At 37.9% G+C, this 22,500-nt stretch overlaps 1 protein-coding gene across 1 annotated transcript in view; it reads right to left on the reverse strand.

Moving 5' to 3' along the window:
- LOC135219993 (sonic hedgehog protein-like) overlaps window positions 1–22,500 on the reverse strand; it is a 203,980-nt gene that overhangs the window by 34,878 nt on the left and 146,602 nt on the right. Inside the window, exons 2-3 of the mRNA XM_064257276.1 lie at window positions 3,358–3,516; window positions 1,720–1,822 (exon numbers count right to left, since the gene is read on the reverse strand). Coding sequence (XP_064113346.1) covers window positions 1,720–1,822; window positions 3,358–3,516 — 262 coding nt within the window. The remainder of the gene's footprint in view (window positions 1–1,719; window positions 1,823–3,357; window positions 3,517–22,500) is intronic.

Below are 22,500 nucleotides of genomic sequence, written 5' to 3' on the forward strand. Positions count from 1 at the left end.
TGTTCTTGGTGAAGGTAGCTATCTCTATTTCCGTGTAGTAATCGTGTATATACTTGTGTATGACTCCATGTAAGACCTAACATGAGCACAAGAAGGCACTCGCGGCGTGTTTGTGACAAAAGGATGTGCTCTCTCTTTCTCTCTCAAACGGTGCAACAACTGGGCCATTTTAATAAATGTGACACTCCCTCCACTCACTTTGAAGCCCCCTACCTTCTGACCAAGCTCTCTGAAAAACAACAAGAGAAGAAAAAGACATTTTCTGTGAGAAACCGTGCCAAGAGATATTATTCCCTCCCTTTGTGGCTCCAAAATGTCGTCATTTTCTCAAACCACTGGAAGAAGATGCCTTTGTTTCAAGATATACGTATGCTTTTCATATGATTTATTTCCCATGATGTGCCATCACACTTATTTTTTCAGTTATTATGAACAGAATGAATGGAAGTGTCAAAGACTTTGTGACTTACCTGGCTTTCCTACCCTTATGTAGATGAATATTGATTCATAAAACCCAGGATCTGCAGCCTTAAAAATGTCAAAGCTCTTGTTAGTCTCAGAGGCCAAGTTCTTGCCAAGCGTGGGAGCTGACACATATGCACGAAACAAAAGCAGTCGCTAAGCTGGGGATGATGGTGGTGTAGCCAAAACCTGAGCCTGTTCCAAGTGTCTTAAAAGGGTTTGAGCTTACATATCAGCTCCCATCCAGGCGAAGCTTATAAGGTGTTTAATTCTCCCGAGCTTTAGGAGTTAGCATGCATTCAGTAAAGGCACCTTACACTGTCAGTTTTATTGACTGATATTCGAAAGTTGTTCCTAATATTGATAGTTCAGGCAGGTGGTTGAGGGTTTATGACTGACGCTCCTTGTACTGAGTCTTTTGATATCGGCAATACTGATAGTGTAAGGTCCCCTAAAGTGTTATCATATTGTTTATCAAAGGACAGCAGGCTGACTTGCATGCTATTAGCGTGGATTGTAGTTTGACATGCAATAATAATCATTATAAAAAAACGGGGTTACTTTTTGTTATAACTGGCACGTTATCTCTCTCTCTCTCTCTCTCTCTCTCTCTCTCTCTCTCTCTCTCTCTCTCTCTCTCTGTGTAACTTGAATAATAGTAACATTTTCTCATTTATAATGCGTGATCTTGGACGAAAGTCTCTTAATGGTATGTGTACCTTTTTTGCTCGTTTTTTGCCCGTGGTAATTTCTTAATTAGTTTCAAGTTTCGTAAGATTGTCCACTTCCATAGTATTTAGTTACGCTACAGATTATATCGTTTGACAGTATGGATATTGATTTAAAAACATTGACCTAGATATGTACTAAGACAGAGGGCGAGGGAAGCAATAAATGTACAGTTCATCATTGTACGCTGTGGGTGACCTGAACTTGAAATAAGCAGAGTGAGCATCAAATTGTGAGCTTGCAAGTGAAGGAGGAGTATGCGAGGAAGCGGGTCCCCCCCCCCCAGACTTTGTCTTCTCCATGTGATTGCTAGATTAGCCATTCGCCTGTTCGTAGGTGAGTCAATCTTAAAAGGCCTGATATGGCATTGGATCTGCTGTACCAGCGATGCCTATTCAACGACACACACACCACACACACACAATCACTCTAATTGGGATATATATCACGCATACATCTCAACAACTACAACAGTAGTCACTTTCCATCCTCCTTCCAAATTCGAAGCTTCGATTCTGCTCGACTTACCAGACTTGACGGAACAGTGGATGTGAGATCTCGACTCGTAGTAGACCCAGTCGAAGCCGGCCTCTCTCGCAAGTCTAGCCAGCATCCCGTATTTCGCCCGGTCCTGAAATGATAAATTATATTTTCATAAATACAGTTTTTATTTGTATTGGTACTTTTTTTCTTATACTGATGTACTAGAAGAAAGCACTACCACAACGTATCTCAGAAATCTGGCTAAAAAAATTTTTTTTTACAGTACTTCTTCAGCTTAAGGGTCATAAGATGGAGAGGCACTTTGTAAAGAATTAAAAAGCTGCTACTACTACTAATACTACTACTACTACTACTACTACTACTGCTGATAATATTAAATGTATGATAACATCTGATAATGCACCCAATATTTGCACCATCTGACTCATGAACGCCATTCCATCTTAATTCTTGAAAAAAAAAAGTCCTGTTACTTCCTGTTAGTTTCAAGTTCCTTTCAATTCACTTTCTGTTCCTGTTCTGTTCAGACGTAGGAAAAGGTAAAGTGTAAGTATGATACAACAGGTGTATTTATATGTAAATAGTGCTGAGCTTTCTCTTTTCTGTTATGAAGGGGCTCCATCCATGAATTTTTGGAATTGCTTTTCACGGCAATGTTGGGATTTTAGATTACTAGAGTTCTACTTTTAATGTTGATAGAAATATCGTGGGATGCTGCACATTGATAAAGAAAGACATTATTAGTCTTTGGTTAAGGTTTTTTTTCATCGCTGTTTTTTTTTTTACTCTTATAACTGCCAGATGGAGTAGCTGGGGAAATATATAAACAAGAACTAGCAATCTTCTGAAGGATTTGGCAACGTTGATACTCCTTCCTTAAAAGCTTGATATACCTTCCTTAGAATGGTTGATATTCCTTCCTTGAAAAGGTGGATGTTTCTTCCTTAAAAAGGTTGATATACTTTCCTTAGAAAGGTTGATGCTCCTTCCTTAAAAGGTTGATATACTTTCCTTAGAAAGGTTGATGCTCCTTCCTTAAAAGGTTGATATACTTTCCTTAGAAAGGTTGATATATTTCTTAAAAGGTTGATATTCTTCCATTAAATGGTTATATTCTTTATAAAGGTGGATACTCCTTTCTTAAGAGGTTGATACTCCTTCCTTAAAAGGTTGATTGATACCCCTTCCTTTAAAAGGTTGATATTTTTTCCTTAAAAATGTTGATATTCCTTCCTTGAAAGGTTGATACTCCTTCCTCTAATGGTTGGTACTCCTTCCTTAAAAGGTTGATAATCCTTCCTTAAAAAGGTTGATACTCCTTCCTTAAAAAGGTTGATACTCCTTCCTTAAAAAGGTTGATACTCCTTCCTTAAAAGGTTGATATTCCTGTACTCCTCCCTTTAAAAAGGTTGATACTCCTTCCTTAGAACACTTCCAAAACGATGACCTGGAAAGGCGATTGGTTAGAATTCAATGTGCACAAAGATATAAATGCTGAAGCCACTTAAGATTATTGAATGGAAGGGAGGGAAGGAGGGTTCCTTGTAACTGATTATTAATCGACTCTGCTGGATGGATCCCTTCTGTGGACAGGACAATGCCTTTACCTTAAGTGAAAGCACAGGTTGAAAGGGACCTGACCACGCCTGAACTATAACTGACCTTGTCGGAAGTTGTGATGTCAACGGCTCTTCCTTCATAGTGGAGGCTGTGTGGCGCGTGGTCAAATTCCTCCTCCCACCCTTCGATGACCCTGACTCTGACCCCAGGCCACTGGTTCATGACGCTAATTGCCAGCGTATTCAGCTTCTCCTTGCATCTCTGAAAAAGGAACCAGGAAATACATTTTATATTCAGTGATGCTTCAGACCCTTTATCATGCAGTACATTTAGGGTAGACATTTTTTATATATTTTGTTTTATTTTAATCATTTTGTTGATTGCACTCTTGCACCTGATTTACTGAAGAATTGAAAGTATGAAATTTCATGAAAGTACAATACCTGTTTTGATTTTGAGGATGCAACAGCAAGGACTTCGACTGATCACATTTCATAGAAATAAATTTAAATCACATTGGTTGCGTAATAATTATTCAGCACTGAAGGAGATCTGACAAAATGTGTGAATATGTTAAAAGAAAGTAGAATATTTTATACAGATTTAGATTATAGTCTACCATTGAGTGTCTTAGGAATTAATGAGCGGTTCAGTCATTTAATTTGTATTGTAGGAAACAGCCCATTTACTATTCCCTTCAATATTTTATAAATCACAATGGAGTTTGGTGAAATAAAAGTTCCTTGTCTCACAGATTTTCCAAGACTGTAAAGTAATTCATTTAAAAGAGTTAATTATTGCAAGTAGGAAGTGTTAATTATTGCAGGTAGGAAAAGAGAGTTAATTATTGCAAGTAGGAAAAGAGAGTTAATTATTGCAAGTAGGAAAAGAGAGTTAATTATTGCAAGTAGGAAAAGAGAGGTAATTGTTGCAAGTAGGAAAAGAGCTAATTATTGCAAGTAAAAAAAAAAAATTATTGCAAGTAGGAGAAGATAGTTCATTATTGCAAGTAGGAGAAAAGATTTAATTATTGCAAGTAGGAAAAGTTAATTATTGCAAGTAGGAAAAGAGACAATTATTGCAAGTAGGAAAAGAAAGAGACAATTATTGCAAGTAGGAAAAGAAAGAGAATTAATTATTGCATGTAGTCGAAGAAAGAGTTAATAATTGCAAGTAAGGAAAGAAAGTAGGACAGGGGACAGTATACTCGTGAACGGTGGAGAAGGTTGTGGTAGTGTGAATTTTTAAGTGTCTTTATGACAGGAATTGGGAAGAATCACCGAGAGTTTGATATCTGAGCGTAAGAGTAACACGCTGATTCCTTTCGTAGATTAAATTCGGACGAGAAGATAATTTTATGGGAAATTTGGAGAGGGGACGAGTGTGTCATAGCTAGTTTTAAAATACGGTGACTTACCGATTTACCTCGAAAAAGGAAATGCCTTATTCATGAAGCTTATTTCCTGTTAGGGAGGAAAGCAATTTGCTTCATGTCATGGTAGAGACTGTATTTAGGAGATTAAAGAATGTGTTTTACTGATTACCGAGGAAGGCTCAAATGTGAACGCGACAAGTGACAGGTGGGAAGGAACGAAGTAATAGCAAAAAAAGTACTAAATAGATTAATTGTGACGTTTGGCCTTCAGTGATGAAAGGGGAACATGAAATGCCAAGTTTGGTGTGGATGTCTAGGCAGTGAACTGGACTCCGTAAAGGAGAAAAGAAAGTCTCCTCCTGGGGTCTATTACAAGGCAGAATACTTGAGAGTAGTATTGAGTTAGCGATGAAAGGTTCTCGACTACTGAGATATGTAGTTTGCAAGTTGGTGTTAAAGAAGAGAGGACCATTGGAAGAGTTGAATGTTTTAAGTAGTAATGGGTATTCCAGGACTTGTCGTTGAGGCCGCTGAAGTTTGAACAAGTGAAAACGAAACAACACTTTAGAAGTTGATAGTATTATTGGCAAAATGTTAACTAATGTTGATAACAGTGTAGTAGAACGACTGACAAAAAAGCGTTATGAGAAATAAAAAATGCTATATGAAGCTCAGCCGCGGCCCGTGAAACTTTCAGCCTCTGCTCGGTGGTGGCCTGTGTTGTGTGATCATTTCTAACTTTAACCTTAAGTAAAAATAAAAACTACCGAGGGTAGAGGGCTGCAATCTGGTATTGTTGATGATTGTCGGGTGGGTGGTCAACATGTCAAATTGCAGCCCTCTAGCCTCAGTAGATTTTTAAGTGCGGTATGTTTCGTAAATCCTAGCTCTAGCTAAGGAATCATTTTTGTTTGGAGGAATTGAGATTTGTTGGCAGCCTGTAACGCAAGTGATTGCGGAAGAGTCATGTTTTACCAAAGTGGAATTCGTTCGTAGGAATCCAGTTTAGGGGAATGGAGGTTCTACGATATTTTAAGCTGATTATCAATTTCGTTAACATTTATGCCGCATGAATTGTAGTTGGTGCTTTATAAATTGTTATATAGAAAGAATTTAGTACGTAAATTGATATGTTCAAAGGAAAGGATGTGTGCAGTTGATAGCGTTGATTTGGGATTGAAAGAAAAAATGAGAAGATCGATGAGAGAGTTACAAGATAAAAGTATTTGATTAGTAAAATGAAATTCGAGTATTACCTAGAGTAGCATTTGGCATTCTGGACCAAGTTGGGCAGGAGGCGAGAGGTCAAAGGTCACTGTAGGGTTAGAATCTGTTTTTAAAACAAGGGAGCTGAAAGTAAATCTTGTCATGGGTAACATTTTTTTTTTTTTTTTTTTTATTATGGAAGGATGGCCCGACGTGTGAGGGATGTTGAATTATATTGAGAGTGTTTCACGCCAGTGGGAGTCAACTGTAAGCATGTAGAAAATGTTCTAAGACTTCTTCTAGAAGAGATCAGCAATGATGGGTAGTTGGATCTATTAGAGCTTCGAGGTGCTCCACAAAATACCCGTGAAATTTGGTAGAGTTCTTGGTAACAGAGGGATTGTTAAACAGCGAAATCACAAATGTTAGATGTGTGGGCAGCTACACAATGACCAAGACGGTCTAGCTAACGTCCAGTCGACCTTTGGATGAATATGGCTTCAAGCGGGATATTGTCCTAAGTTTCATTCAACCGATTTTTTAAGGAATGTATTCATATGTAACCTCTCTCCTCTGTAAGTGAAGTTGATGTAACAGTAAAACCGACGTGGAATAAAATTCATTACGTTGAGATCTGGACTTGTCGAGGGCCATTCGTTAGGGTCAATGAAGTTAGAGGTATGTGGTCTTTGAGCCAGGTAACAGGGTGCAAAATGCACAATGTAACTAACATTTTATGTTTTGTGTGTGTGTTGTTGGCACTTTAGTGCAAATGCAGATGGAGGGGAAAAAATGATCGACATGACGTGTTTTTCATTTGGTGGAGTAGAGAGAGGCTTAGTAAAGGTGACGGAGGTGATAAGAGAGTCACGATTGAGATGGTATGGGCATGTGTTGGGGATGGATGACGAGGAGGGAGTGAAGAGGGATTGGGAGGAACCTGTTAAAGAGGAAGAAGATCAAGAGGGAGACAGAGAATGAGATGGCGAGATAAAGTGAAGGAAGAAGATATGGAGAGAAGAGAGGTTTTGTGGAGGATATGATGCCTTTGATAGAAAGAAGGCAGTGGAGGAGGAGGAGTAGACGCATCAGGCAACCGACCCCTTAATGTAGGGGTAACGGTGGGAAAGAAGAAGAGAGAGAGCTGACGGGACATCATGTTGGGTATGTTGCCCTCTTGTTTGATTCGGGGCTCCGCGGTTGCAGGAAAAATAACACGCCGTCGGCTGTCTTTCTGAAACCACCGCTTTTTTGGGGGGTGGGGGCGGGTGGGAAACGTCGTTTGCTCGATGATGTTTAGCTAGACTTCTTGTCTTTTATACAAAAGTGTTAAACAGTTTAGATAAAATTCAGTTTTGGGAGTAAGCAGGAAATGCGCAGTTTCATTAGTAAGGGAAAATAGTAATTTTCACAGCGGTTTCATTTGTCAAGTAATAGGCTATTTTATCAATTGATGTTTTAGAAGTATGTTTTTTTTTTTTACTCCTGAATCATATAACATTAATCATTAGTTTTATTAACAATAAATGTTAACATTTCTCCTTTTAGTGTCATTATTATTGATACTCTAGTTCTTGCACTTCCCCATCATCACCAACCTGATGCGGCATATCGGCTGTGAATCACCTTAGAGGGCAAAATTTATTCGCTATATGGCTCTTGATGAACAAAGTCCGAGAGCACCTTCTCTCAGCCGACATTGTCACACCAGCCTGACCTCCAAGTCTTAATAAAATAATTTTGTATGAGCAGTTTCGACAAGGACTTTGGTGAATTTTCGTTCCCCATTTCAGCTTCCATTTACCCTTCTTTCCTGTGAATTTCCCTATTACCTTCATTTTTCCCGTCTGCATTTGCTTCAGAGGATTGGTCGTCCATGTTATATATACCACTGCTCTGAGAGAACGATGGTTCTGAGGTTAATGGAGATTACCGAGTTACTGCAAATCGAGTATTTGCACCTAGTATCTTGAGTTGAGTAGTGAATACATTGTAGAGATGATTACATCTTTATTTCTGAAACGGAAGCTTAGAGAGAGAGAGAGAGAGAGAGAGAAGAGAGAGAGAGAGAGGAAGAGAGTCGAGGGAGAGAGAGAGCGAGAGAGAAGATGAGGAGAGAAGAGAGGGAGAGAAGAGAGAGAGACGAGAGAACCGAGAGAGAGAGAGAGAGAGAGAGGAGAGAGAGAGAGAGAGAAAGCTAGGTTCGTTCATCACCAACTTAACCCTAGCTAGGAATCCCTGTGCCAAATGACACAGCTCCCCAGTAGCTTTTGTATTTCCAGCCAAATATTTCCTACTATTCATACTTATTGGATTTATTTGGTTGTTGGAGCGAAGTTCAGCACACGCTGTTGATAATGTGAAGTGTGTAATTTGTCGCTCCTCTTCATCCACTCTTGGTGGGTACTCATGTATCCAAATGGGACTGCGTTTCCTATGATAGTACATGGTGAAAAAATATTTTTACAGAAAAGGCCATTATACCCCTTGTAAATAACAAATACAATGTTTTGAGGGTGTAGTAGCCTTATTATGATCTTGTATATAATGAAACATGACTTTACATGTCCATGACTTCCTGTCCACGACACTATAGTGGGGTTTGCAAGGAATGTCAAGCTGATAAACGAGGAGATTCGAGATATTTGTGTTATTTTGAATTCAGACATTTACAGTATACTAGAAGCAAAGTTATTTGAAAGAAAAAAAGGTTTTATTGCATATACAAGCTGCATATTCGCCAGAATGTCATTATAGCTGAAAACTCATGTTCTTGCTACTGAAATGTGAGTAATAAAACGTTCGATTTTGTTTATTCCAGGACCGATGTTTTATGTAGTTCCCAGGTTGCCCAAGGCTGCCTGTGAGATACTTATTAGATCCTAGTTTATATATTAGAATAATATTTTGTTCAATGACGTTTTTTTTTTTTTATTATTATTCCAGTACCTGTAGTGGTAAGATCATTTTTGTTTTTTTTATTCCAGTACCTGTATCCTTAAGATCATTTTTGTTTTTTTTATTCCAGTACCTGTATCCTTAAGATAATTTTTATGTTTTTTTTATTCCAGTACCTGTATCGGTAAGATAATTTTAGTTTTTTTTTATTCCAGTACCTGTATTGGTAAGATAGTTTTTTTTTTTTTTTTTATTCCAGTACCTGTATTGGTAAAATAATTTTTATTTCACGTTTTTTTTCCTAATATGTCAAAATTAAGTTCTGTTTCGTTCAATTGTCATGAATATAGGTCATATTGGAAGGGTATAATTCAGCATGTTTGCATATTGTTTTGTATTTTTTCCTGCAGTGATTCCAAATAGATACAGGGTTTCCAACAGTTACATGCTAGTAAGGTTTCCTATCTAGGGTTTAACGTCAAGTGATGATTATCGTTGATACGTTACGGCGCCATATCAACGACTACACCGGAAATAGCTATAGCTTCCAAGGGAAAGATTAGAAGGACGATTACAGGTACGTAGCCGCTGTGTGTGTGTGTGTGTGTGTGCTTTACTTTGGTAGGCTTTGTTTCTCTTAATCGTGATTTTCTGTTTTATTTAAAAAAAAAAACTTGTGACGGCTTTGTCTGTCCGTCCGCAATTTTTCTATCTTCTCTCAGATCTTAAAAACTACTGAAGCTAGAGGGCTGCAAATTGCTATGTTGATCATCCCGCCTCTAATCATCAAGCATACCAGATTGCAGCCCTCTAGCCTCGGTAGTTTTTCTTATATTCAAGGCTGAAGTTAGCAATAATCGTGCGTCCGCCAACTATTCAGGACAGGCCACCACCGGGCCGTGGTTAAGTTTCAGGGGCTGCGGCTTACACAGCTTTATACCGAGACCACCGAAAGATGCATCCATTTTTCGGTGGCTTTGGTTACACGCTGTACAGAAAACTCGATTAGTCTGCGCATTTTTTGTTTTATTAAGTTACGAAAATACTCTTTAATACATCTGTACTACGTATGTAGAAGCAGCAACAGAAATAATGGGTGTTTATTAGACGCTGGGAACACCACCACTACTACTACTACTACTACTACCACTACCGGTCAGTTCGTCCTTGTCTATTTTATTTATTTTTTCATTCTTTCTTTCTTTCTTTCTCTCACCTGACCAAGTACAGTATAGGTGTCTTGTCTATCTGGACGGCCATTGCTGGTAACTAAGAACTAGCGAACTAACTAACTGCCTACCAGAGCTAAGAAGGTGGTCCTCCCTAGACAAAGGACCCTGAGTAATTTATGTCTTGCCGACAACGGGATCGTGTCGATGTTTCTCCTTTATTTATTGACCTGTTTATAGCACCGGTGGTTTAATTGTTTACGCTGCTTCGCGACTAATTCTTTTGTAAATGTGGACGTCTACATATATATGTATATGTGTGTAAATATATATATATATATATATATATATGATATATATATATATATATATATTTATATTTATTATATATATATATATATTTATATATATATTTATATTTATATAATATATGGCCTAGTGATTCGAGTATTTTAAAAAATTAGCTAACGTCAAACCATGACTATACTTTGTTTTTTTTCATGTCCATCCGCCTGTGGTGTTTTTGTATGGTAACAATGCGTCCCGGGCTTTAGATAGTTACGCAATGTGTAAGTTTTATGTAAATAAAAGGATATCTGGGTGTACATTTGCAACTGATAAGTGTTTTAATAATTTATTGTATGAGAATTACACCGTTAATATTCGAAATAGGATATTATTATAATCGTTGAATGTAAGCTGAATGTAACTATCTAAAGCCCGGACGCAGTGTTACCATATAAAAACACCACAGGCGGATGGACAGATGAAAAAAAAAACAGAGTATAGGTATAACCAAGCTAAAAAAGATAGTTTTTATAGTTAAGGTCTTCCTAGCCTTAGTAAGTGAAATTCCAAAAAATAAAACAAATAATTGGCCTAAAACTATTTAGAGGCGACTGGTATATGTATACTGAAGATTTTGGCGACTGGTATATGTATACTGAAGATTTTAAAGAATACATTATTGTGTGTGTGTGTGTGACAATAATGATTTCTCTCTCCAGAGCTTCCTATCAGATATAATCAGATAAACAAAATCATAACAAAATCCGAAGAGTAATTACAACTCACGAGGTGCATGCGGTCAAGTAAGTACTACTATAACCACCAGGGTCCCAAGAAAGCAGACTTGGTTTTAAGCTGACCACAGCTATTCTGGAGGATTCGTTTTCTTCTTCCATTTCTGGTGACCGAGGATGTAATATGTTACGTAACGCATACGTGCGTGTGTTTGTGCTAATCTTTGACCTATAACAACACCCACTTGTTGTAGGGCTGTAATCGGATAATATGGACTAGGTTTTATCAGTTTATAAATAATATTAATAATAATAATAATAATATTTATAACAAGTATCATCAATAAACAGTATTATTGAAACCTCGTGTAGGTTTCGAAGCAATTCATATAGAAGTAATTCAAGTAATAAATGAAATAAATGAAATTTATCGTGCAGTCCTTTCTTCCAAACTTCCAGTTCCATCTTCCAGTCGCATTATCCTCAACAATCTCTCTCTCTCTCTCTCTCTCTCTCTCTCTCTCTCTCTCTCTCTCTCTCTCTCTTTTCTTTTTGGGTCGGCGGAGGTAGACAGGATCCTTGGGTGTCAACAATGGCCAAGGCAAGACGTTCTGGCGGTAAATATTTTGACCCACTGCCTCACGCTCCCCGACACACACACACACACACACACACACACACACACACACGGAAAGTTGTTTGACGAATTCAGTTGTTGTTTTGCAAAGCTTTGTTGGAAGGTTTTTTTTCCCCTTTAGTATCATTTGTATTACGAGCATAATCCTCCCCTGCCCATTCACTTTCAGTATCCTATCCCTTCCCCCACTCTTTGCCCCCCCCACTACCCCAGTAATCGGGTCCTCTCTCTCTCTCTCTCTCTCTCTCTCTCTCTCTCTCTCTCTCTCTCTCTCTCTCTCTCTCTCTCTCCTCATCACTTGGTGTTTGTCAGTCACTTAAACAATTGATTTAAATGATGGGCCGTTTCACGGGTTAGCCTCAGGTTGTCAGATGTACGATGAGCGCGCTACCTACCTCCTGTGTTGAACTTTTTGTTTAAGACTGTTTTGCTTATTGTTACTTTTGGATAAAGTGTTGGTGAATTCCGTGATATGTGTTGCTTTTTCCCTTCAAGTGGGTGGAAATGTGTTGAATTTGACGTACAAGAAGTGGAACAATAAAAATGAACATTTTTATAATATTGCTCATTATCGTTCATAAACCAAATAAACGTATCACTTTACAGAACGCTGAAGATAAAGTTGAATATATATATATATATATTATATATATTATATATAGTGAAGCGATAAATGTTATAATTATTTTGGACGACTGAATGAATCCGATAGTCCCTGGTTAGCTTAGTAAGTTAGAGAAAATAAAGAAGTCGAACTGAAAATATATAGTAAAGGGGAACTCAAAGTTGAATAAGCGTTAGAAATCGATCAGGTAAAGCGTTAGATACAATTTTAGACGAATAAAGTCTCTGGTTAAACCAGCTCAGCTGACTAATTAAAACGAGAACGAAACAAAGGGTAAAAGTTAGAGAGGTTGGCGCGCAGGTAAACGACGGACCAAATCGATAATAATGAGCGGGTGGTATCCAGGGTGATCGCAGACTGTGTCACTTACATAGGTGGTTTAGCCCCGAGAAATCAGTACGCACTCCTTGACGTCTGATCTCCGCCTTTTGTGTCTTGTCCGTGCGCCCCCTTGTTTGTTGTCGGTCACGCGTGTCATTAGCGACCAGTGAGGGGGAGTGATAAAGATCACCACCCCCATTATACGAGCTCCAATTTTCATATGGGGTTTTCATCGGCGGGGGGTTGTGGGAAGAGGGGCGGGTATGAGGGTTCGACCGGAGTGGTTTTTGGGGGAAAGCAGCGTGAAATGTCGTTTTTGCGTTACCTACCTACCCCCCCTCATTTACGCACTCGGGGAGGATCGACAAAAGGCTTCTTTGGCTGTGGCAGCGGATAATGGCTTTTTATTATCATTATTTATTTATTTATTTATTCATTTATTTACCAAATACTCGCGTTGGCATAGACCAGCATCATCTGGTTAATAGTCGGCTCTAACGATTTTCTTTTCTTTTTACTTTGTTTGGTCAAAAGATTGGTTTCGTACAGCCGCTTCACGTGTGATTAAAACTCGTGAAATACTCATAAAGGATAAACACATATATTATATATGCTTACAAAATCACAGTAGATGCAAGTGACTTCATTAAATACGCGAATAACAGGAAAATAATAGGCGGAAATCCAAGACGAAAGCGCTTGGATATCTGCCTATCATTTTCCTGTGGTATTGACTTTGGAGTGTCTGTAATTAAGCAAATACCACAGGAAAATGGACGTGTTTATCCTGCCTGCAAATATCAATGACCTTAATTTCCTGTTGTTTTATTGTTATAGGTCTCTCTCTTTTGAAAGTCGTCTCTCCGGAGCTGCCTCCTCAAAGCTCAAGTTTGTCCCGAGTCCAAAATACTTCTTGGGTGTTTTGCGAAAAGTCTCTGGGGAGTCTAGCGCCTCCCACTGCGAGGAGACAATGGGCCATATATGAGGTCGTGGAAGGTCGGATTCACGGTTAACCTTTAAGTGATTCTTAATTTAATTTTTATTGTCCTGTCTTATATTCGTTTTTCGGCGATTTCGGCGCTGCTATTGTGAGCGAATTTGTCCCAAGTTATTATTTGTGGTGTTGCGGATTCATATATACTTCAATGAAGTGTGTTTTTAGTTCCTGTCCTTACCCCTAACGCTCCTGAAGTTTGTACGTTTGAACACTGATGTTTTTTTTTAGATGCCCCACCCCCCTCCTCCTCTCCCCGCCCCAGTCTCTCGGCCACCTCCGGACTCGTTAAATCCTTTAATTGGTAATTTACAAAGTAGCAATTACGCTGACAACCCAAGCCGAGACCAATGACCCATGAGAGAACCCCATTCGCCCTCGGGTGACCTCGAGAGGTAGGGAGGAAAGACTGAGATTTACAAGGATCAGGGAAAGGCACCGACAAAAATTTATATATATACATATATATATATATATATATATATATATATATATATATATTATATTATATATATATCTATATATATATATATATATATATATTTATATATTATATATATATATATATATATATATATATATATATATATATATATATATATATATATATATATATCTATATCATCACATTACCGTGATTCATATATACGTATAGACGAGCAGAGAGAGATAGAGAGAGAGAGAGAGAGAGAGAGAGAGAGAGAGAGAGAGAGAGTGTTTGTGTGTAAGTTTTAGGAAGGGAGACAAGGACCCCAAGACCCTATAGGTGGTTAATGGATGGGATGGTGGTGAAAGGGTGAATACTAACAACGAGATGTTAAACGATTACTTAATGACTCGTGGTGTGTAGATTGCTGGAGGGTCTCTCTCTCTCTCTCTGCTCTCTCTCTCTCTCTCTCTCTCTCTCTCTCTCTCTCTCTCTCTCTCTCTACATGATAATTCAGGCATTGAAACAGATAGAAGTAATTGCCGAAAACATCATGGAGCTAAAAATAGATATGCTACTAGAATACAACATTCAACAAATAAATCACCTGCCAACAAGAAAGGAAAATACTTTAGACCTAGTATTTGTGAACGAGATGAATTATGTTAAAGAAATAATAGTTTATAATGCGAGTATTTCAGACCATAATGTCATAGAATTAACAGTTCATTCCAAAGCAAGTGAAAATAGAGATAAGCAAGAAATGAAAAAGTGGGAAGGATATGGAAAATACAACTTCTACAGTAAAAATATAAAATGGTCAGAAATTAATGAAGAATTAAACAAAGATTGGGATAACATTTTCGTAAGTGATGACATAAGGGTAAATACGGAGATATTATATAAAAATATTGGAGAAAATAGTGGAAAAAATATACCGAAGAAGAAAAGTAAACATCATTCATGCATACAAGAGACAGAAGGATCTTGTTCCAGAAAATCAGAAAGTGGAAAAAAGGTCTTGCAAAAGAAAAAAATGCATGGAAAGTTATAGAACTAAAAAGTAAGATAGAAAATGCAGAACAAAAGATTATACAATCAAAAGAAAATGAAAAACGGGACTTGGAAGAAAAAAACCCTATTAAATATCAAGCAAACCCTTAAAACTATTATACTCATATGCGAAGAAGATGAATAAAAGAAGAATAGAAATAGGCCCTCTGAGAATTGAAGGGAGATAACGAATGAAAAAAAGGAAATTTGCAACATACTGGCAGAACGATATAAGAGAGAATTCACCCCTAGAATAGTTATATGAAGATAATGATATAGAAGTAAGGGAAGAAAATAGTGAATATTTAGCTGACATAGAAATTAATGAAGCTGATATTGTGCAGGCAATTAATGAAATTAAAAATGGAGCTGCTGCAGGGCCGGATGGAGTCCCTGCTATTTTGTTAAAGAAAGTAGTTCATTCTATCGCAAAGCCACTTGCAATATTATTAAGACAAAGTGTAGATACAGGCAAGATTTATGATGAGCACAAATTCGCATATATCACCCCTACTTTCAAAGTGGATCAAGACTAGAGGCAAGTAATTATAGGCCTGTGAGTCTAACATCACATATTATGAAAGTGTATGAAAGGGTAATGAAGAAAAATATTATGAAACATTTAATAAAAAATAATTTGTTTAATATAGGACAACACGTTTCGTACCCGGAAAAAGTACACAACCAACTGTTAGTCCACCGTGAGAACATATTCAAAAATATGAAAAGCGGAAATGAAACAGATGTGTTTATCTAGACTTTGCAAAAGCTTTTGACAAAGTAGACCATAATATAATTAGCAAAGAAAATTAGAAAACACAATATCGTAGATAAAGTAGGAAGATGGTTAAAAGAATTTTTACACAACAGAAAAACGATAGTTATTGCAAACGATGAGAAATCGGATGAAACCAAGGTAATATCCGGTGTGCCACAAGGTACGGTGCTAGCTGCAATATTGTTTGTTATTATGATTGAAGACATAGACAGAATGTTAAGGATTCGTAGTGAGTAGTTTCGCTGATGACACAAGAATAAGTAGAGAAATTACTTGTGATGAAGATAGAACGCCTACAAAGAGACCTTAACAAAAGTATATGATTGGGCAGAGGTAAATAGGATGGTATTTTAACTCTGATAAATTTGAATCAATAAAGTATGGAGACAGAGAAGGAAAGCTATATGCATATAGGGGACCTAATAATGAGACAATCACAAATAAGGAAGCAGTTAAAGACCTTGGTGTGATGATGAATAGGAACATGTTATGCAATGATCAAATAGCAATTCTGTTGGCAAAATGTAAAGCAAAAATGGGAATGTTGTTACGGCACTTCAAAACAAGAAAAGCTGAACACATGATTATGCTTTATAAAACATAGTTCGTAGTCCACTTGAATATTGCAATATGATATGGTACCCACACTATCAAAAGGATATTGCACAAATAGAGAGTGTACAAAGGTCCTTTACAGCTAGAATAGAAGAAGTTAAGGACCTAGACTACTGGGAAAGACTACAATCCTTAAAATTATATAGTCTAGAAAGGAGAAAGAAGAACGCTACATGATAATTCAGGCATGGAAACAGATAGAAGGAATAACATAAAATATCATGGAACTAAAAATATCAGAAAGAGCAAGCAGAGGTAGATTAATAGTGCCCAAAACTATACCAGGGATAAAATAAGGAAACACACAGGACCATTTAATCCACTACGCAAAAAAAACACAGCATCGTAATGCAGCGTCTATTCAATGCGTTGCCAGCTCATCTGAGGAATATATCAGGAGTGAGCGTAGATGTGTTTAAGAATAAGCTCGACAAATATCTAAACTGCATCCCAGACCATCCAAGATTGGAAGATGCAAAATATACCGGAAGATGTACTAGCAACTCTCTGGTAGACATTAGAGGCGCCTCACACTGAGGGACCTGGGGCAACCCGAACGAACTGTAAGGTCTGTAAGGTAAGGTCTCTCTCTTCTCTCTCTCTCTCTCGTCTCTCTCTCTCTCTCTCTTCTTCTCTCTCTCTCTACAGATAATTCAGGCATGGAAACAGATAGAAGTAATTGCCGAAAACATCATGGAGCTAAAAATATCAGAAAGAACAAGAAGAGGTAGATTAATAGTGCCCAAAACTATACCAGGAAAACTAAGGAAAGCACACAGGACATTAATCCACTACGCATCAGCATCGACAATGCAGCGTCTATTCATTCAATGTGTTGCCAGCTCATCTGAGGAATATATCAGGAATGAGCGTAGATGTGTTTAAGAATAAGCTCGACAAATATCTAAGCTGCATCCCAGACTATCCAGGATTGGAAGATGCAAAATATACAGGAAGATGCACTAGCAGTTCTCTGGTAGGCAATAAAGGTGCCTCACACTGAGGGACCTGGGGCAACCCGAACAAGATGTAAGATCTGTAAGGTAAGGTAAGGTCTCATAGATAGATAGATAGATAGAGAAAACAGATAGTAGATGATTTTAAAAGCCTTCCAGTTCTGCAAACCCCGCCAATGAATTATTCGTCGAGCAAGCACTGTGAAGCATTAGGAATGCCATATGAAATGGGTCCAGTGTCTTTTGTTTCTTTTGTCATTAAAAATTCGGAAGATTTGTTTGTTTGAGAGAGAGAGAGAGAGAGAGAGAGAGAGAGAGAGAGAGAGAGAGAGAGAGAGAGAGAGAGATCCTGACTTGCCTTATTCGGTAGGTGGACCTTGAGTATAGCGAGGAGAACGAGACCGTCGTAACCCGGAATTACTACTGATGAGGCACTATTTGGTTATTAAAATGGCAGCCCCCATTACCCTCGCCTTTACCCTTTATGAAGTGGCGGCTCCAAACAAATGAAAGGGATGAAAACTGACTTGATTTTTAATCGGTTTTCCCTCTTTATTCGCAAAGAACTGTCCACGAGACCTAACTGGTTAGCGTCACCCTCACCTAATCACTCTTTCCTTCTTAAGGAAGATTTGAAAGTTGCATAATGTTGTGCTGGTTGTCGATGGTCTTAGATTGTCGGAAATTAGAATCGTAACGTAATCATGGCCCCCTGAGGAATTCCTACAGGTCAGCTACCTAGCAATGTCAGTATATCTTCCCAATATGCAGAGCTTTCAAGACTCAAGTTTTTTTTTCTCTAATTTAGTAATATTAATAGCAACCACATTCGTACATTTGTCATAGTCATATTCGGGGTCATCCTCCCCTATTGTACTTTGCATGATACAGTCATTGTTGTTTAATTGATTTCCATGCTTGCAATGTTAGTTTTGAGAATCTTACTTAATGCATTTATAGTTATGATATTTTCTGTCATAGCGATAGTATTTCCGTTTGAATACCAGACAGATTACTATCATAGGTTTATCGTTTACTGTCATGACTAACTTCTGCCATTTACTATATCTTCGGTACAACTGGGTTGAGGAAAAATGTGCGGTTAAGTGTAGTGATAACAAACCGTCCACGTGTCTACTTTCTTGTCTTAAAAAGATTTATATTTTTTTTCAATTGTAATTCAATTACCTAAGCACAATTATTATATGTACATTGCAAAGTTTCACTAATGCACATACACACTCTTCGTTGCTTTTTACCAAAATTGTCCTGAAAGATTTGACAAAACTTTCAAGTACCTTGTAAGAACTTTGATCTTTTGCTCCTAGATATCTTGACAAGCTCAATTTTGGGTAAGAATCACCTAGGGCGGGGGGTCACAACCGTCCTTGTCCCCATGGCACTCCCCAGGTGAGGAGGAGGGATTTTTTTGTCTTATTCCATGGAGATGTTTTAGTACCGGGTATGAATAAATCGGTTTCACTGAGATGTAAGATTCCCCGTACCTGATCCTTTATCTAGCCAAGTGCGAAAATTTTTATTATTTTTTCTTTATTTTACTCTTAACATGATTTTTAATACTCGACGGTAGCATTTTCATGTCGTTTTTACTGTGGTGGCAATCAAAGTAGAACTTTATTTGAATTGTTGAAACGTGTCGATACATGGCATTGCTTAGTTTACATAAAAATTGTCAGTAGCTGTAGAAAAGTGTTAATAGTAAACTTCACAGTGATCAATAAAATGCCCGGGACTTATACGAAGTGGGTTTTGCCTTTATTTTTACAAAAGCTAAAACGGACTGTCAACGAAGAACAGGCAGGAGCATTCATAAGAGCGACGGGAGCTAAGTGCTCATAATTTGCGCTTTTAAGGAAGCGTGTTAAGAGGATAAAAAAGGAAGAATTATTTCGTGAGGATACGAAAACGTAATTATGTTCGCAATATGTTGCGCTGACGGCTTCATCTTGGATCCTGTAATCTTATCATCAAAAGGGAAACCATACGGTCATCATGTGCCGGATCTGAACCACTTCCAGACTCGATTTTCAGTTTTCAAGTTCTGTTGAAAAAACAGAAAGAAATTCGTCGCCTTATCTTGGTCCTGGATAGACATCCTAGCCATATAGGTCCCCATACACTGAACGATTGTCTGAACGACTGTCTGTCTCGTTCGAAAAAACACTGAGTATGGGCTTGTCTGAGTGCAAAAGTGGGCGGAGCTTCGTGTCTGAACGATCTCGGCGAGAATCTGTCACGACCAGGTTGTTGGCTGTCGACGTAAGTCTGTCATACATAGATCGTTCAATGCATGGGTATGTCTGCCGATATAACGCTATCGCGCGGGTCTCTTCTAGAGATGATGCCATGTCCTCTCGAGACATAATCTTTGTTCAGACTGAAATCGGTGCAGAGATCGTTCACACTGTCTGATTAGTGTGTGTGTGTGTGGGTCGATAACGACAATCGTTCAGTGTATGGTGGCCTTTGATTAAGTTCCATCTGTTACAGTCATCATACACTGCATATTTTGCCCCCCTCTAAAAGCCTGTAAGGGTTCTACACTGATGTGGCACGTACATCTGACACGAGCACCGTCACAATAGAGGTATTGTAAATATGCTGTGTCAAGTGTGAAAGGAAGGGGCGTGTACGAAGAGAGTAAAAAAACGCTGGTTTTGATGCCACAGGAGTCTATCCTCTAAACACAGAGTAGTACCAGGAAGACCTTTTATGGCCCTGACAATGAAAGCATAAAACTTGGATTGAGAGACGCAGTCCCAGGGGTAAAGAATGCATAACCGCACCAAATGTGACAATTAATAAGGAAGCTGAATTAATTCCGGCATCATGGATTCATGAAAATAGCTCTCGGAATTTGCTTTTTAAAGTTAACTGCCCACTTCATCAACGTAAGAAAGAGAATGAGGCGATTTCTTATGACACAACACCAAGCTGCAGTCACTGGAATGAAGAGGACAGCTACGTTCACGAAGATGACTGTTTGGAAGATGTTAAAGAAGGATATTGGGCAATGTGGAGCAATCTGTATACCAACCATTTAAACCTGTAATGCCCCGTCCAAACGGTCGAGCTTTGGTCGACGAACTTTGTCCGATGTGACGTCAGAAGCGGAGAAACCGCGAGAAAAATTAGAACTTTGCCGCGGTATCTCCGCTTCTGACGTCACATCGAACGAAGTTCGTCGAGCAAAGCTCGGCCGTGTGGACGGGGCCTAAGACTATCGTCGATGAAAAACCACCCTGTGGTAGGGGTGTAAGAATTCTACCAGCGTAGGTCTGCGTTTCGTAAAAGTTCAAGCTTCCGAAGAATATGGTATTCATTGGAAAGATGTAACACAGAAGGTAAAAGGAAATACAGAAAGATGATGACAGCTATTTATTTAAAAAGAAAAAAGAAATAATTGCCTTCAAATAGAGAGCATTTCTAGCAATCCTAATGAATAGCCTTGATTGAGCGGAACAGAATCAAAGCAAAATGTGGCCATGGATTATGTTTTGGGACCAGCAGGACCCATTCAAATGAAAAAGTGTCTTTAATTGCTCACGCCATTATTTTATGTGAATTTTAAAAAATTGAATGTCACCATATTTATGTTTTGTAAGAAAAGATTTCTCTCTCTCTCTCTCTCTCTCTCTCTCTCTCTCTCTCTCTCTCTCTCTCTCTCTCTCTCTCTCTCTCTCATTAACACATTTGATATAGATATCGTCCTGTTAAATATGATTCGTGTTTAAGGGGAATATGGTTTTGAGGTACAGATGATGCTGTAGCTTTATTTATTTATTTAATGTTTTTTAATAATTTATTTTTGTAATACAAATTTGTGTCTGGTTAAAATTAAGATGAAGTTTTCTTACACAACAGTGGTTTTTTTCCGCCTCATTTCTTGTTAAGAAAAAAAATTACCAAAAAATACTCATATTGAATTTGCTTTGTGTACGGAGCTCAAAACCTGATCACGTTATATTTATTAATGAAGGCTGAAGATGACAGATAGGCAAGTTACAATGATAATTGGAGAAACTAATGGATGCAAAAATTAATTTTTCTGTGTTACTACTAGATGAGCTACAATATACTTACTATTATACAATAATAGTCAAACTGCTAACGTTGTGATAATGGAAATGTAAAAACGTTTAGAAATAAGAGCTTCCAAGTTCAATTTCTGCATTTGGTTCATATGCATATGAGATATGATTTATCTGCACGTAATGTTATCAGAGATTGGAAAAAAAGTTTGTTCTGGTGAAGGAGATGTAATTAGGTCATTGGTTCAGATAAGAGAATTGTGCGACTTGGATTACCGTAATTAATTCAGGGTAGCTGTTATCAAGAGACGAATGTACGAGTGAATGCTTGATTATTCACCTGAATTTGCTGCAAAATTTTCTAAAGCATTTTTTTTTAGTTCTGCTTTATGTTCAGCGATTACCTTCCTTATTATATATGCTTATTAATCTGATCTACTTCTATATTAATATTAAATGGTATTCCCTTGGTTATATTCATTGTCGTAGCCATAGTAGTATTTACTGTAATATCATAGTTATTGTATTTGTGATGGTATTTGTTGTCATCTCAGAAGTATTCACGGCCATAGGTTCATCTCCGGATTCGGTAATGATCAAACAACCGTTGGAAGATGACTTTTGCTTACTCCAGAAGCGCTATCTCGGCAGGAAAATAGCCAAGAATTAAAGCGTTTGACAGCACCCGCTTTATTTTTATGAATGATTTTTTGTGGTTTGTATATGTATATGTTTAACCAGACGTCTACTTGTATACAACTCATTTTAAGTAATAGTAATGGTAATAATAGTTTTTTTTTTCTTTTTTTCATCAAGTCCACCAATTCGACTGGGTGTCTTTACAGTGTGGTGTTCCGGTTTGCATCCTGCCTCCTTAGGACTCCAGCACTTTTCTTACTATGTGCACTGTTTCTAGGAGCACACTCTTCTGCATGAGTCCTGAAGCTACTGCAGCCTCTAGTTTTTCCAGATTCCTTTTCGGGGACCTTGGGATCGTGCCTAGTGTTCCTATGAATATGGGTACAATTTCCACTGGCATATCCCATATCCTTCTTATATCTATTTTAAGGTCATTATTATTATTATTATTATTATTATTATTCGTTGCATCTTTACT

The sequence above is a fragment of the Macrobrachium nipponense genome, chromosome 1, assembly GCF_015104395.2.
Source record: "Macrobrachium nipponense isolate FS-2020 chromosome 1, ASM1510439v2, whole genome shotgun sequence".
Taxonomy (NCBI): Eukaryota; Metazoa; Arthropoda; class Malacostraca; order Decapoda; family Palaemonidae; genus Macrobrachium; species Macrobrachium nipponense.